Source organism: Hyla sarda, unplaced genomic scaffold (genome assembly GCF_029499605.1).
Source record: "Hyla sarda isolate aHylSar1 unplaced genomic scaffold, aHylSar1.hap1 scaffold_356, whole genome shotgun sequence".
NCBI lineage: Eukaryota > Metazoa > Chordata > Amphibia > Anura > Hylidae > Hyla > Hyla sarda.
This window is the reverse complement of record NW_026610328.1, coordinates 163,295-176,375: the sequence shown is the minus strand read 5'-3', so window position 1 is coordinate 176,375 and position 13,081 is coordinate 163,295. Positions and strand designations below refer to the sequence as shown.

Genomic DNA, 13,081 nt, shown 5'->3' with positions numbered 1-13,081 from the left:
AAAGAAATGCCTCCCCACACCATTACTGACCCACCGCCAAACCGGTCATGCTGGAGGATGTTGCAGGCAGCAGAACGTTTTCCACGGCGTCTCCAGACTGTCACATGTGCTCAGTGTGAACCTGCTTTCATCTGTGAAGAGCACAGGGCCCCAGTGGTGAATTTGCCAATCTTGGTGTTCTCTGGCAAATGCCAAACGTCCTGCCCGATGTTGGGCTGTAAGCACAACCCCCACCTGTGGATGTCGGGCCCTCATACCACCCTCATGGAATCTGTTTCTGACCGTTTGAGTGGAGACGTGCACATTTGTGGCCTGCTGGAGGTCATTTTGCAGGGTTCTGGCAGTGCTCCTCCTTGCACAAAGGCAGAGGTAGCGGTCCTGCTGTTGGGTGTTGCCCTCCTACGGCCTCCTCCACGTCTCCTGATGTACTGGCCTGTCTCCTGGTAGCGCCTCCATGCTCTTGACACTACGCTGACAGACACAGCAAACCTTCTTGCCACAGCTCGCATTGATGTCCCATCCTGGATGAGATGCACTACCTGAGCCACTTGTGTGGGTTGTAGACTCCATCTCATAATACCACTAGAGTGAAAGCACCGCCAGCATTCAAAAGTGACCAAAACATCAGCCAGGAAGCATAGGAACTGAGAAGTGGTCTGTAGTCAACACCTGCAGAACCACTCCTTTATTGGGGGTGTCTTGCTAATTGCCTATAATTTCCACCTGTTGTCTGTTCCATGTGAAATTGATGGTCAATCAGAGTTGTTCCTGAGTGGACAGTGGGATTTCACACAAGTGTCAGTGACTTGGAGATACATTGTGTTGTTTAAGTGTTCACTTAATTTTTTTGAGCAGTGAATAATGGTTGGGAGGCTACACACTAAAAAGGTTTAATTAACTGGGCAGAGGTAGTGAGTTGCAATATACCCGTAGTGCCAAAAAAGCCAGTAATAAAAATAGAAGAATAAGACCTCAAGGCACAGTTAGGAATTGATATGTATAAATGTGTATAATATGGGAAATAAATGTAAAGAGATGTGGCTGGTATCAATTAAAATATTTTATTTGGATAAAATATGCAATCAAATATTTAAGGTGTTGCCAAGTCTCTGAGCAGGGCCCTTGCTACAGAGATGGGATGATGGTAAATAAAAGCAGTTCATACATATTAAGTCATTGAGAATATTAGTAACCAATAATAATAGTAAATATAAAGTTGTCACTCTCTAGCATTCACAAAAAATAGTTGCAGCCCTGGAAATGAAAAACAGGATAGTGTATCCATAAAACATTTAGTGCCTGATGGGGAAATAGTTGGTATAGTCTATTAGAGTTATTGGAGGTTGGCAAGGGTGCTGGTGCTCACAGTGCACCCGGCCTGCTTGTGAAAATACCTGCCATCTTCTAATGAATTGTCCTGTCTGTTAGATGTATATGTTACCCTGGCACATAGATCTGGTGAGTATATGGCTTGGAGCTGTGTCCAGCCCTTGATAGATGAAGTGGCGTCAGTAAGGGTGTTGAATCGCGGGAGCGGGGATATGCGCAGCGCTCATGGTGGCCGTGTCCTCGTGCAGTGGCAATTGAATGGTGGTCCGCTTGGCAAGGGACTCCAGCGCTTATGAATGGAAAAGAGTAACTTGTCAATGGTTTTATTCGCTCCCCAAAGTGCAACGTTTCGGCAACAAACTGCTTTTTTCATAACAAATAAAGTGACAATGTGCATATATATAGGGTACACAACATGCAGTGATTGGTTAGATAACAGGTGTTTCACATGTGTCATTATAATCCTCTTTAACATCCTATTGGCTAAGGTATGTTACCATAGTGAAGCATGTATACAAAAATACAAATACATGAAAATACTGAGATATCCATTACATATAAAAACATCAGATGAGCTCACTGGGACTTCACTTACATCGATCCATGTTTCTGATTGCATCCTCCACTTGCTGATGATATAAGATTTCCACGTCTTTGTGTTGCATGGTGGTTTGTAAACAAACAGACTGCGGCTGCGTGGTTGCTTGGTTTACAGGATATAGTTCCGATCAGCTGATGCACGGACGTCATCCATAGGATGCCCGTGACCTAACAATTGATTATGCGCATGCGCCGATTATTTGCGCATGCGCGCACGAATGCGAAAATACATATGCGCATGATCGTCACAATCTCATTTGTGATACTGACTACATATGTGAGTCTGAACAGACTTCTACAAATGTGCAGTAAATCTATACTAATCAATAAATCTAGCAGGGCACATATAAAGGAAATAATAATTTAGAGCCACAAAGAGGTGCTATATTGAAGCCAGAATCAATGCATTACAAAATACAATATAACCATCAAGACTTCACTTTCATATCTTTTCATGAAGTCCTCAGTGAATTCATCCTTTGCTGCCATCTTCATTTGAAGTCATAAGTGGAAAAAAAATGGTGAGAATGATAAAACCTAAAAAAAAAAAATGAATAAAAAACATTAAAAATAACATCATAGACTAAATGTCCGTAACCTTATGTTGTCACCTATGTATAAATTTATTCATACCTGGATCAGGAAAGAAAAAAGAACAAGAAAAGAAAGGGAGGAAAAAGAGAAAAAAAAAAAGGGAAAAAAGAAAAAAACAGATACCGTATATCCCGGCGTATAAGACGACTTTTTAACCCCGAATTTTCTTCTGAAAAGTCGGGGGTCGTCTTATACGCCGGGTATTGGGGTCCGGCATAGGAATACTTATGATTATCTGCCCGGGCCGGCTTCTGTGTGCGGCTGCAGGCGGGGGCCGGCCAGAGCATGTAAAAAGTAATTCATGTATGCTAAAAACCAGGGTGCCTCCAGCTGTTGTGAAACTACAACTTCCAGCATGCCCAGACCGGCAAAGGCTGTCCGGGCATGCTGGTAGTTGTAGTTTCACAACAGCTGGAGGCACCCTGGTTTTTAGTATACATTACCGTATTTTTCGCCATATAAGACGCTCCGGCATATAAGACGCACCCAATTTTAAAGGAGGAAAATCTAGAAAAAAAAGATTCTGAACCAAATACTGTAGTAAAATATTTTATATCAGTATAGTTCCCCCACAATAGTTAGCAGTATAGTTCCCCCACAATAGTTAGCAGTATAGTTCCCCCACAATGGTTGGCAGTATAGTTCCCCCACAATAGTTGGCAGTATAGTTCCCCCACAATGGTTGGCAGTATAGTTCCCCCACAATGGTTGGCAGTATAGTTCCCCCACAATGGTAGGCAGCTCCTCCCCCCTCCCCCCCACAATGGTTGGCAGTATAGTTCCCCCACAATGGTTGGCAGTATAGTTCCCCCACAATGGTAGGCAGCTCCTCCCCCCTCCCCCCCACAATGGTTGGCAGTATAGTTCCCCCAAAATAGTTGGCAGTATAGTTCCCCCACAATGGTAGGCAGCTCCCCCCCCCTCCACAATGGTTGGCATTATAGTTCCCCTACAATGGTTGGCAGTATAGTTCCCCCACAATAGTTGGCAGTATAGTTCCCCCACAATGGTTGGCAGTATAGTTCCCCCACAATGGTTGGCAGTATAGTTCCCCCACAATGGTAGACAGTATAGTTCCCCCACAATGGTAGGCAGCTCCTCCCCCCTCCCCCCCACAATGGTTGGCAGTATAGTTCCCGCACAATAGTTGGCAGTATAGTTCCCCCACAATGGTAGGCAGCTCCCCCCCCCCCTCCACAATGGTTGGCAGTATAGTTCCCCCACAATGGTTGTCAGTATAGTTACCCCACAATGGTTGGCAGTATAGTCCCCCCACAATAGTTGGCAGTATAGTTCCCCCACAATGGTAGGCACTGGCAGCTCCCCCCTCCCCACAATAGTTGGCAGTATAGTTCCCCCACAATGGTAGGCAGCTCCCCCCCCCCCCCTCCACAATGGTTGTCAGTATAGTTCCCCCACAATGGTTGGCAGTATAGTCCCCCCACAATAGTTGGCAGTATAGTTCCCCCACAATGGTAGGCAGCTCCCCCCCACAGACATACAGCTTCCAGCCATATACAGTGTACGGCTGGAGGCTGTATGTCTGTACTGCTGCCCCCACAGTGTTCCGGTCACCGCTCCTCTGGCCCGGTGTCACAATCTACTGCTACGGCCTATGGACCATAGCAGTAGGTGCCGGGACCGGAGGAGCGGTGACCAGAACGCTGAAGATTACACAACGCCGGTCACTCACCAGGCCCCGGCCGCACTCGTCCTCCTCCGGTCCTCCTGCGGTCTTCCTGCGATCCTCTGGCGCCTCTATGGTTGTACGCATGGGACGTCACTGAGGTCCCGTGCGTACAACCATAGAGAGGCGGAGGATCGCAGGAAGACCGCAGGAGGACCGGAGGAGGACGCGCATCGGCCGGGGAATGTTAAGTGACCCGCGGACATCCTTATGTCCCGAAAAGACATAAGGCCGGCTCCCGTGTTTGGCTGCAGGCGGGGGCCGGCCAGAGCAGGTAAAAACTAATACTGTATATTAAAAACCAGGGGGCCTCCAGCTGTTGTGAAACTACAACTACCAGCATGCCCAGACAGCCTTTGCCGGTCCGGGCATGCTGGGAGTTGTAGTTTCAGAACAGCTGGAGGCACCCTGGTTTTTAGTAAACAGTTATTAGTAATTCACTTGCCCGGCGCCCGGAACTGTATGTTCCAGGCATAGGGCAATAAACATAGCCGGTGTGAGGGGAAAAATTCACCGGCGGTCATGAGGCTGCTGCGGGCGGGGAGCGGGTAGTCAGCGCTGTACCGCACCGCCGCAGCCTCTGTACTTACCGCTGACTTCCCGCTCTCGCCCGCAGCAGCCTCGGGCGTATATTCGCCGTATAAGACGCACCAACTTTTCCCCCCACGTTTTGGGGAAGAAAAAGTGCGTCTTATACGGCGAAAAATACGGTAATTCGTTTTTACATGCTCTGGCCGGCCCCCGCCTGCAGCCGCACACAGGAGCCGGCCCGGGCAGATAATCATAAGTATTCCTATGCCGGACATCCCTGTGTCCCGAAAAATCTTTTCGGGACATAAGGATGTCCGCGGGTCACTAACCATTCCCCGACCGCCGCGTGTCCTCCTCCGGTCCTCCTGCAGTCTTCCTCCGGTCCTTCTGCGCTTCTCCACCTCTCTATGGTTGTACGCACGGGACGTCAGTGACATCCTGTGCGTACAACCATAGAGGCGCAGGAGGACGAGCGTCGGCCGGGGTCTGGTGAGTGACCGGCGGAGCGTCATCTACAGTGTAACGATCACCGCTCCTCTGGTCCCGGACTGCTGCTATGGTCCATAGACATACAGCCTCCAGCCACACACTCTATATGGCTGGAAGTTGTATGTCTGTGGGGGGAGCTGCCTACTAATGTGGGGGGAGCTGCCTACTATTGTGGGGGGGAGCTGCCTATTATTGTGGGGGGGAGCTGCCTACTATTGTGGGGGGGAGCTGCCTACTATTGTGGGGGGGAGCTGCCTACTATTGTGGGGGGGGAGCTGCCTACTATTGTGGGGGGGGAGCTGCCTACTATTGTGGGGGGAGATGCCGACCTAATGTGGGGGAAGTGCTCACCTAATGTGTGGGAGCTGCTGACCTAATGTGTGGGAGCTGCTGACCTAATGTGGGGGAGCTGCCTACTATTGTGGGGGAACATGCTGCCTACTATTGTGGGGGAACATGCTGCCTACTATTGTGGGAGAAAAAAGAAAAGAGAAAGGGGAAAGAGAAAAAAAGGAAAAAAGAAAAAAGGAAAAAAAGACTTCTATAATGAGCACAATCTAAAATTGCACAACACAGAGAATCTTATTTTGAAAATACCACAAAAGACCAACAACAGGAAGACGACACCATACGACTTATTTTACCATTCAATAATAACCACAAAAAAATAGACAATAATCAGAAAGAACTGGTTTCACCTACACCAAGACAAAACTTTACATTCCATCATACCCTCTACCCCACAAATCATCTACACCAAAGCCCCAAATTTAGGTCTTTCAGTCGCACCAACAGTACAGAATTCACATAAAGCAGAAAGCGACACATGGTTGTCCACTAAAGGTTTCTACCAATGTGGGACCTGTTTGAATTGTAAAATAACACATTTTGCATAAACTACATCAGTACAATCCACAACTAACAATTTCAACTGGGAGATCAATGATCTCATCACTTGCAACACCAAACAGGTCATATACATCTTACAGTGCGACTGCAAAAAACAATACATAGGGAGAACCAAAAGAACACTCAAAACAAGAATATCTGAACACATACATAATATTAAAAAAGGAAATGATAAACATCCTCTATCTGCGCATTTTACCAAATAACACAAACAAGACTCGTCACAGTTAAAATTCTATGGGTTACAGCACATCAAGAAAGATTGGAGGGGAAGAGATTTCCTAGCAAAAATGTCTAGGGCTGAATCAAAGAAAATTTACAACTTTGAATCTTCGGAACCAAGAGGCCTCAACTCAGAACTAGAAATTTTTGGCTTTCTTTAGATCCCATATTGGGCTCTGGCCCATTCTCTGTCCAATGCCAGGCTGCATACTCAGGGCTTGGACGGGGTCTGGACCCTAGCCCATAGGGTACATCCCATATTCAAACATATAACCTACAGTTTTTTTCCTTTTCCTTGCACATTTCCTTTCATGTTATTTTTCTCTTTATTTTTATTTATACATTTTTATTGTATTTTTTATATATATTTTATACACTTTCATATGACGATCTACTACCGTCTACATTGCCACTACAGTTTTATAACTGATTTTTGCCATTTACAAGCATTTTCCTGTTTTCTAACATATGGTTTATGCCCTATTTTACTGGTAAATTAATTTTTATATGTATATATTTATATATATATATATAACTTCAAAAAATGGTGCGGCACTCCAAATATCCAAAAAAATAACTTATTTATTCCACATGTCAAACAGTGCGACGTTTCAGCCCCTCAATGGAGCTTTTTTCAAGCATCATTTTTTGGACATCTATATATATATATATATATATATATATAAATATATATATAACATGCACAGTCTTGGGATCATGTACATCACTAGATACTAATACCACTCCTAATCCCATTGAGAAATCCATGATCCGCATTATCCTTTTGTTTCTAACGCCCACATGCCGATTAAAATGGCACCTTATATAAGACCATACTTCTAGGACCACTTTAATTTTCATTTTGCCATTGAAAAGGGGGATTCTCCCCAAAACTAGTCTGGCTATTGCCCACAGACTTTAAGTAGTCTAACTCGCCACCACTAACCATTGACAAGTTACTCTTTTCCATTCATAAGCGCTGGAGTCCCTTGCCAAGCGGACCACCATTCAATTGCCACTGCACGAGGACACGGCCACCATGAGCGCTGCGCATATCCCCGCTCCCGCGATTCAACACCCTTACTGACGCCACTTCATCTATCAAGGGCTGGACACAGCTCCAAGCCATATACTCACCAGATCTATGTGCCAGGGTAACATATACATCTAACAGACAGGACAATTCATTAGAAGATCGCAGGTATTTTCACAAGCAGGCCGGGTGCACTGTGAGCACCAGCACCCTTGCCAACCTCCACACTGTTATTTCCTAACTCTAATAGACTATACCAACTATTTCACCATCAGGCACTAAATGTTTTATGGATACACTATCCTGTTTTTCATTTCCAGGGCTGCAACTATTTTTTTCTGAATGCTAGAGAGTCAGGGCTGTGGAGTCGGATGAAATTTTGGGTACCTGGAGTCGGAGTCGGCAAACAATGCACCGACTCCGACTCCTACTAAATTTAGATTGGAATTAAAAAAATAAAAAAGCAAGTTTAAATGTCCCAATTCACAAAATGTTATAATTAATGACTTCTCTACTTTAAGAATAAAGACCAATGCATGCAGTGTCTTACGTAACCGCAAAACGAACACGTTTAGTGACTGTGAAGAAGCTTTTCATGTGCTTCACTATATGGCACACAACGCACAATTAGGAGCGGTAATACTTATTTATACTTTCCATAGTGTTGTGTTCTGCTGCTACAGGGAAACCATGGGTAACCTAGCCTCTGACTGATAAGGGATTAAGTAAATATGTTTTTTTGCAGGACTAGAGACACTTCTATAAGTGAAGGGAATGGAGGGTCAATAGTTCAAGACTGAAGCTGTAAACTGTTGGAAAAACTGCTGCCATTCAGCTAAGGCTATAAAAACTTGTAAACTCAATTGTTAGCTTAAAGGGGTACGCCACCCCTAGACATCTTATCCCCTATCCAAAGGATAGGGGATAAGATGTCAGATCGCCGGGGTCCCACTGCTGGGTGGCGAGTTCGCTCTGTGCATAATGACGGGCAATACAGGGGCCAGAGCATCGTTATGTCATGGCTCCGTCACGCCCCCTGCCATAGACTTGCCTTAAGAGGGTGGGCTGTAATGTAACGAGGGGCGGAGCCATGATGTCATGCTGCTCCGTCCCCTGTATCGTCCGTCATTACGCACAGAGCAGCAGCGGGACCCCGGCGATCTGACATCTTATCCCCTATCTGTTAGGATTCGGCAGGCAGGAGGTGGATCCTCTGTGTCAGAGAGGGATTGGCATGGACCGTGTCGGTGGACCGGTTCTAAGTTGCTACTGGTTTTCACCAGAGCCCGCCGCAAAGCGGGATGGTCTTGCAGTGGCGGTAGCAACCAGGTCGTATCCACCGGCAACGGCTCAACCTCTCTGACTGCTGAGATAGGCGTGGTACAAGGGATAAGGCAAGAGCAAGGTCGGACGTAGCAGAGGGTCAGGGCAGGCAGCAAGGATCGTAGTCAGGGGCAACGGCAGGAGGTCTGGAACACAGGCTAGGAACACACAAGGAAAGGCTTTCACTGGCACAATGGCAACAAGATCCAGCCAGGAAGTGCAGGGGAAGTGAGGTTATATGGACAGGGGGCAGGTGGAAGCTAATCGGACTGATTGGGCCAGGCACCAATCATTGGTGCACTGGCCCTTTAAATCTTAGAGAGCTGGCGCGCGCGCCCTAAGGAGCGGAAGCGCGCGCCAGAACATGACAGCCGGGGACCGGGACGGGTGAGTGACTTGGGATGCGATTCGCGAGCGGGCGCGTCCCGCTATGCGAATCGCATCCCCGCCGGCAGAGTCAGTGCAGCGCTCCCGGTCAGCGGGTCTGATCGGGGCGCTGCAGAGAGAGGAACGCCGCGAGCGCTCCGCGAAGGAGCAGGGACCCGGAGCGCTCGCCGTAACACTATCCTTTAGATAGGGGATAAGATGTTTAGGGGCGGAGTACCCCTTTAAACTTGACTATGGGATTCTACTACGGAAATCATGTTTTATAATAAATGCCCCTTCCTGGATCCTCCCACTGCCCTATCTTCAGCAGCAGATCAGCACACAAACTGTTCAATACAGTAGACTGTTGGCTTCCCAGCCAGTAGTCCTGTGGTAATGACATGTATGTTGCCTTTCTTTCCTTCAAGGAATGTATAAAATAAATTTGCATATTAATACATCGGAGTCGGAGTTGGAAGTACAGAAAACTCCGGAGTCAGAACATTTATCGACCGACTCCACAGCCCTGTAGAGAGTGAGAATTTTATATTTACTATTATTATTGGTAACTAATATTCTCAATTAGGGATCGACCGATATTGTTTTTTTAGGGCCGATACCGATAATCTGTGGCCTTTCAGGCCGATAGCCGATAACTTATACCGATATTCCGGTATAAGTTATTGGCTATTTCTCCACCCCCCCAAGAAGCCGCTGCAGATCATTGATTTAAAGTGGGCGCTTTAATTCAATGAACTGCAGCGGCTTTGGCTGAATTAGAGACCACCGCCGCCACCCGCTTCTCCCCCCCTGCCTGTCCGGTGGTCCACCCAACCACCGCTGCTGCCCCCCAGCCATCCCCCCCTACCCCCGCACCGCTCACCGCCCCCACCGCCTCCCCTATCCCCGGTTTTATAATTACCTGTTCCCGGGGTCCGAGGTCCACGTTACTTCTGGCTCCCGTCCTGCGCTGTCACTGTGCGTACTGACGGTGACGTAACGTTGAGGACGTCACCGCGCTGCACAGCGTAACGCAGGATGCAACAGGAGCCAGAAGTAGTGCTGGCCCCAGACCCCGGGAACAGGTAATTATAAAACCGGGGATAGGGGAGGCAATGGGGGCGGCGTGCGGTGGCGCGGCGTGCTGTGCGGTGGGGGCGGCGGTGCAGTGGGGGCGGGACATTATAGGATTATCGGCAAGGTAATTGCAGATACCGATAACGTCAAAAATCGCAAATATCGGCTGATAATATCGGCCAAACCGATAATCGGTCGATCCCTATTCTCAATGACTTAATATGTATGAACTGCTTTTATTTACCATCATTCTGTCTCCGTAGCAAGGGCCCTGCTCAGAGACTTGGCAACATCTTAAATATTTGATTGCATATTTTATCCAAATAAAATATTTTAATTGATACCAGCCACATCTCTTTACATTTATTTCCCATATTATACACATTTATACATATCAATTCCTAACTGTGCCTTGAGGTCTTATTCTTCTATTTTTATTACTAGATTTGTAAATTACTTCTATTAAAAAATCTTAATCCTTCTAGTACTTATTAGTGGCTGTATACTACAGAGAAAATTATTTTCTATTTCGATTATTTTTCTGTCATGACCACAGTGCTCTCTGCTGATATCTCTGTCCATTTTAAGAACTGTCCAGAGCAGGAGAAAATCCCCATAGCAAACATATGCTGCTCTGGACAGTTCCTAAAATGGACAGAGGTGTCAGCAGAGAGCATTGTGGTCGTGACAGAAAAGAAATCCAAAAAGAAAAGAATTTCCTCTGTAGTATACAGCCGCTAATAAGTACTGGAAGCATTAAGAATTTTTAAAAGAAGTAATTTACAAATCTGTTTAAATTTCTGGCACCAGTTGATAAAAAAATAAAATAAAAAAAAGTTTTCCACCGGAGTACCCCTTTTAAGTCGTTATCTCTAGCAGCACTAGCAGTATAGGGAAAAGGCATCAAAACATTATTCAGCGTTTATAGTTTCACATGTATAGGATTTATAATGTGTATACATGTATAGGATTTATAATGTGTATATATGTATAGGATTTATAATGTGTATACGTGTATAGGATTTATTGCATGTATAGGATTTATGATGTGTATACGATTTATAATGTGTATACATCCATAGCATTTGCACGGTGTACATCTTTGTGGTATTTATACCATGCATACCTTCGTAGCATTCATCATGTGTATGTTCTTAGCGTTCATACCGTGCATACATTTATAGTTTTCATACTATGTGTACATTCTTAGCATTCATACAGTACTTGTATATTAATCGGAACCATGCATACGCTTCCACAGAGGTTGTACTATACACATGCTACAAAACAGTCTGTACCATGTAACACACTACCATTGAGTTGCTCCAGGCATACGTTCCAATTAAAGTTGTACATGCGTATGCATATTTAGGGGGTGTATACCCATCATGCCTGCCACGTTTGCAGGGGGATGCACTGCGCAGTTATTGTTACTGACACGTCTTTAGATCAATAACTTCGTGACACCTAGGCAGTGTATACCAGTCATACCTGCCACGTCTGCAGGGGGATGCACTGCACTGTTATTTACTGACACGTCTTCAGAACAATAACCTTGTGACACATAAGCGGTGGTATACCAGTCATACCTGCCACGTCTGCAGGGGGATTGCGTTATTTGTTACTGACACGTCTTCAGAGCAATGACATCACGTCACACAGGTGGCTTTTATGAAGTACGATGGTTTCGCTAAGACCTGTCACGTCTACAGGCTTTATGGTTACTCAAAGGCCTGTTACACCTATGGCCATGGTGGTTGCCCATAAAACAGTTGCGTCTATGGGCACGGCGGTTACTTAGGTTGACAAGCATAGGTTTGGTTACGAAGTGACTTATAATGTTTCCAGGTGAACTGATTTTCAGAAAGCAGGTAGATCTACAGGCAAACTGTCTGTGCTAATAACTTTCTTGGACATAGGAAAGTTTCCTTCCACCGGGCTTGGTTCTCAGAGTGTCCATCTAGAAACGTGAGTATCACTTTGCTATATTAATTTGTACATTTTCAGGTGGTTGCATCTTTCACATTTTACCCCTGGTCTTCGCCAGGCAATTATAGACCGGTAAGTTTAACATGCATTGTGGGTAAATGGTTTGAAGGACTTATAAGGGATTACATACAGGAACACATAGGGGATAATAGTATTATAAGTGATAACCAGCATGGGTTTACTAAGGATAGAAGTTGTCAAACCAATCTAATTTGCTTTTATGAAGATGTGAGTAGTAGCCTTGACAGAGGAATGGCTGTGTATATAGAGGGGGGCTGTGTATATAGAGGGGGGGCTGTGTATATAGAGGGGGGGCTGTGTATATAGAGGGGGGGCTGTGTATATAGAGGAATGGCTGTGGATATAGTGTTTCTGGATTTTGCCAAAGCGTTTGATACTGTCCCTCATAGACATCTAACAGGTAAGTTAAGGTCTTTGGGCTTGGAAACTTTAGTTTGTAACTGGATTGAACACTGGCTCATGGATCGTACCCAGAGAGTGGTGGTCAATGATTCGTACTCTGATTGGTCCCCGGTTATTAGTGATGTACCCCAAGGTTCAGTACTGGGCCCGCTGTTGTTTAATTTATTTATCAATGATATAGAGGATGGTATTAACAGCTCTGTATATAGAGGATGGTATTAACAGCTCTGTTTCTATCTTTGCAGATGACACCAAGCTTTGTAGCACAGAACAGTCTATAGAGGATGTGTATAGGTTACAAGATGACTTGGATAGACTAAGTGTCTGGGCATCCACTTGGCAAATGAGGTTTAATGTGGATAAATGTAAAGTTATGCATCTGGGTACAAATAACATTCATGCGTCATATGTCTTAGGGGGGATAAAACTGGCAGAGTCATTGGTAGAGAAGGATCTGGGTGTACTTGTAGATCACAGACTTCAGAATAGCATGCAATGTCAGGCTGCTG

The 13,081-nt window shown here is 45.6% G+C and overlaps 1 protein-coding gene across 1 annotated transcript in view; it reads left to right on the top strand.

The window, feature by feature from the left end:
- The first annotated feature begins 12,900 nt into the window (after positions 1–12,900).
- FAM161B (FAM161 centrosomal protein B) overlaps positions 12,901–13,081 on the top strand; it is a 33,193-nt gene continuing 33,012 nt past the window's right edge. The window contains exon 1 of the mRNA XM_056553715.1: positions 12,901–12,937. Coding sequence (XP_056409690.1) covers positions 12,916–12,937 — 22 coding nt within the window. The 5' untranslated portion in view covers positions 12,901–12,915. The remainder of the gene's footprint in view (positions 12,938–13,081) is intronic.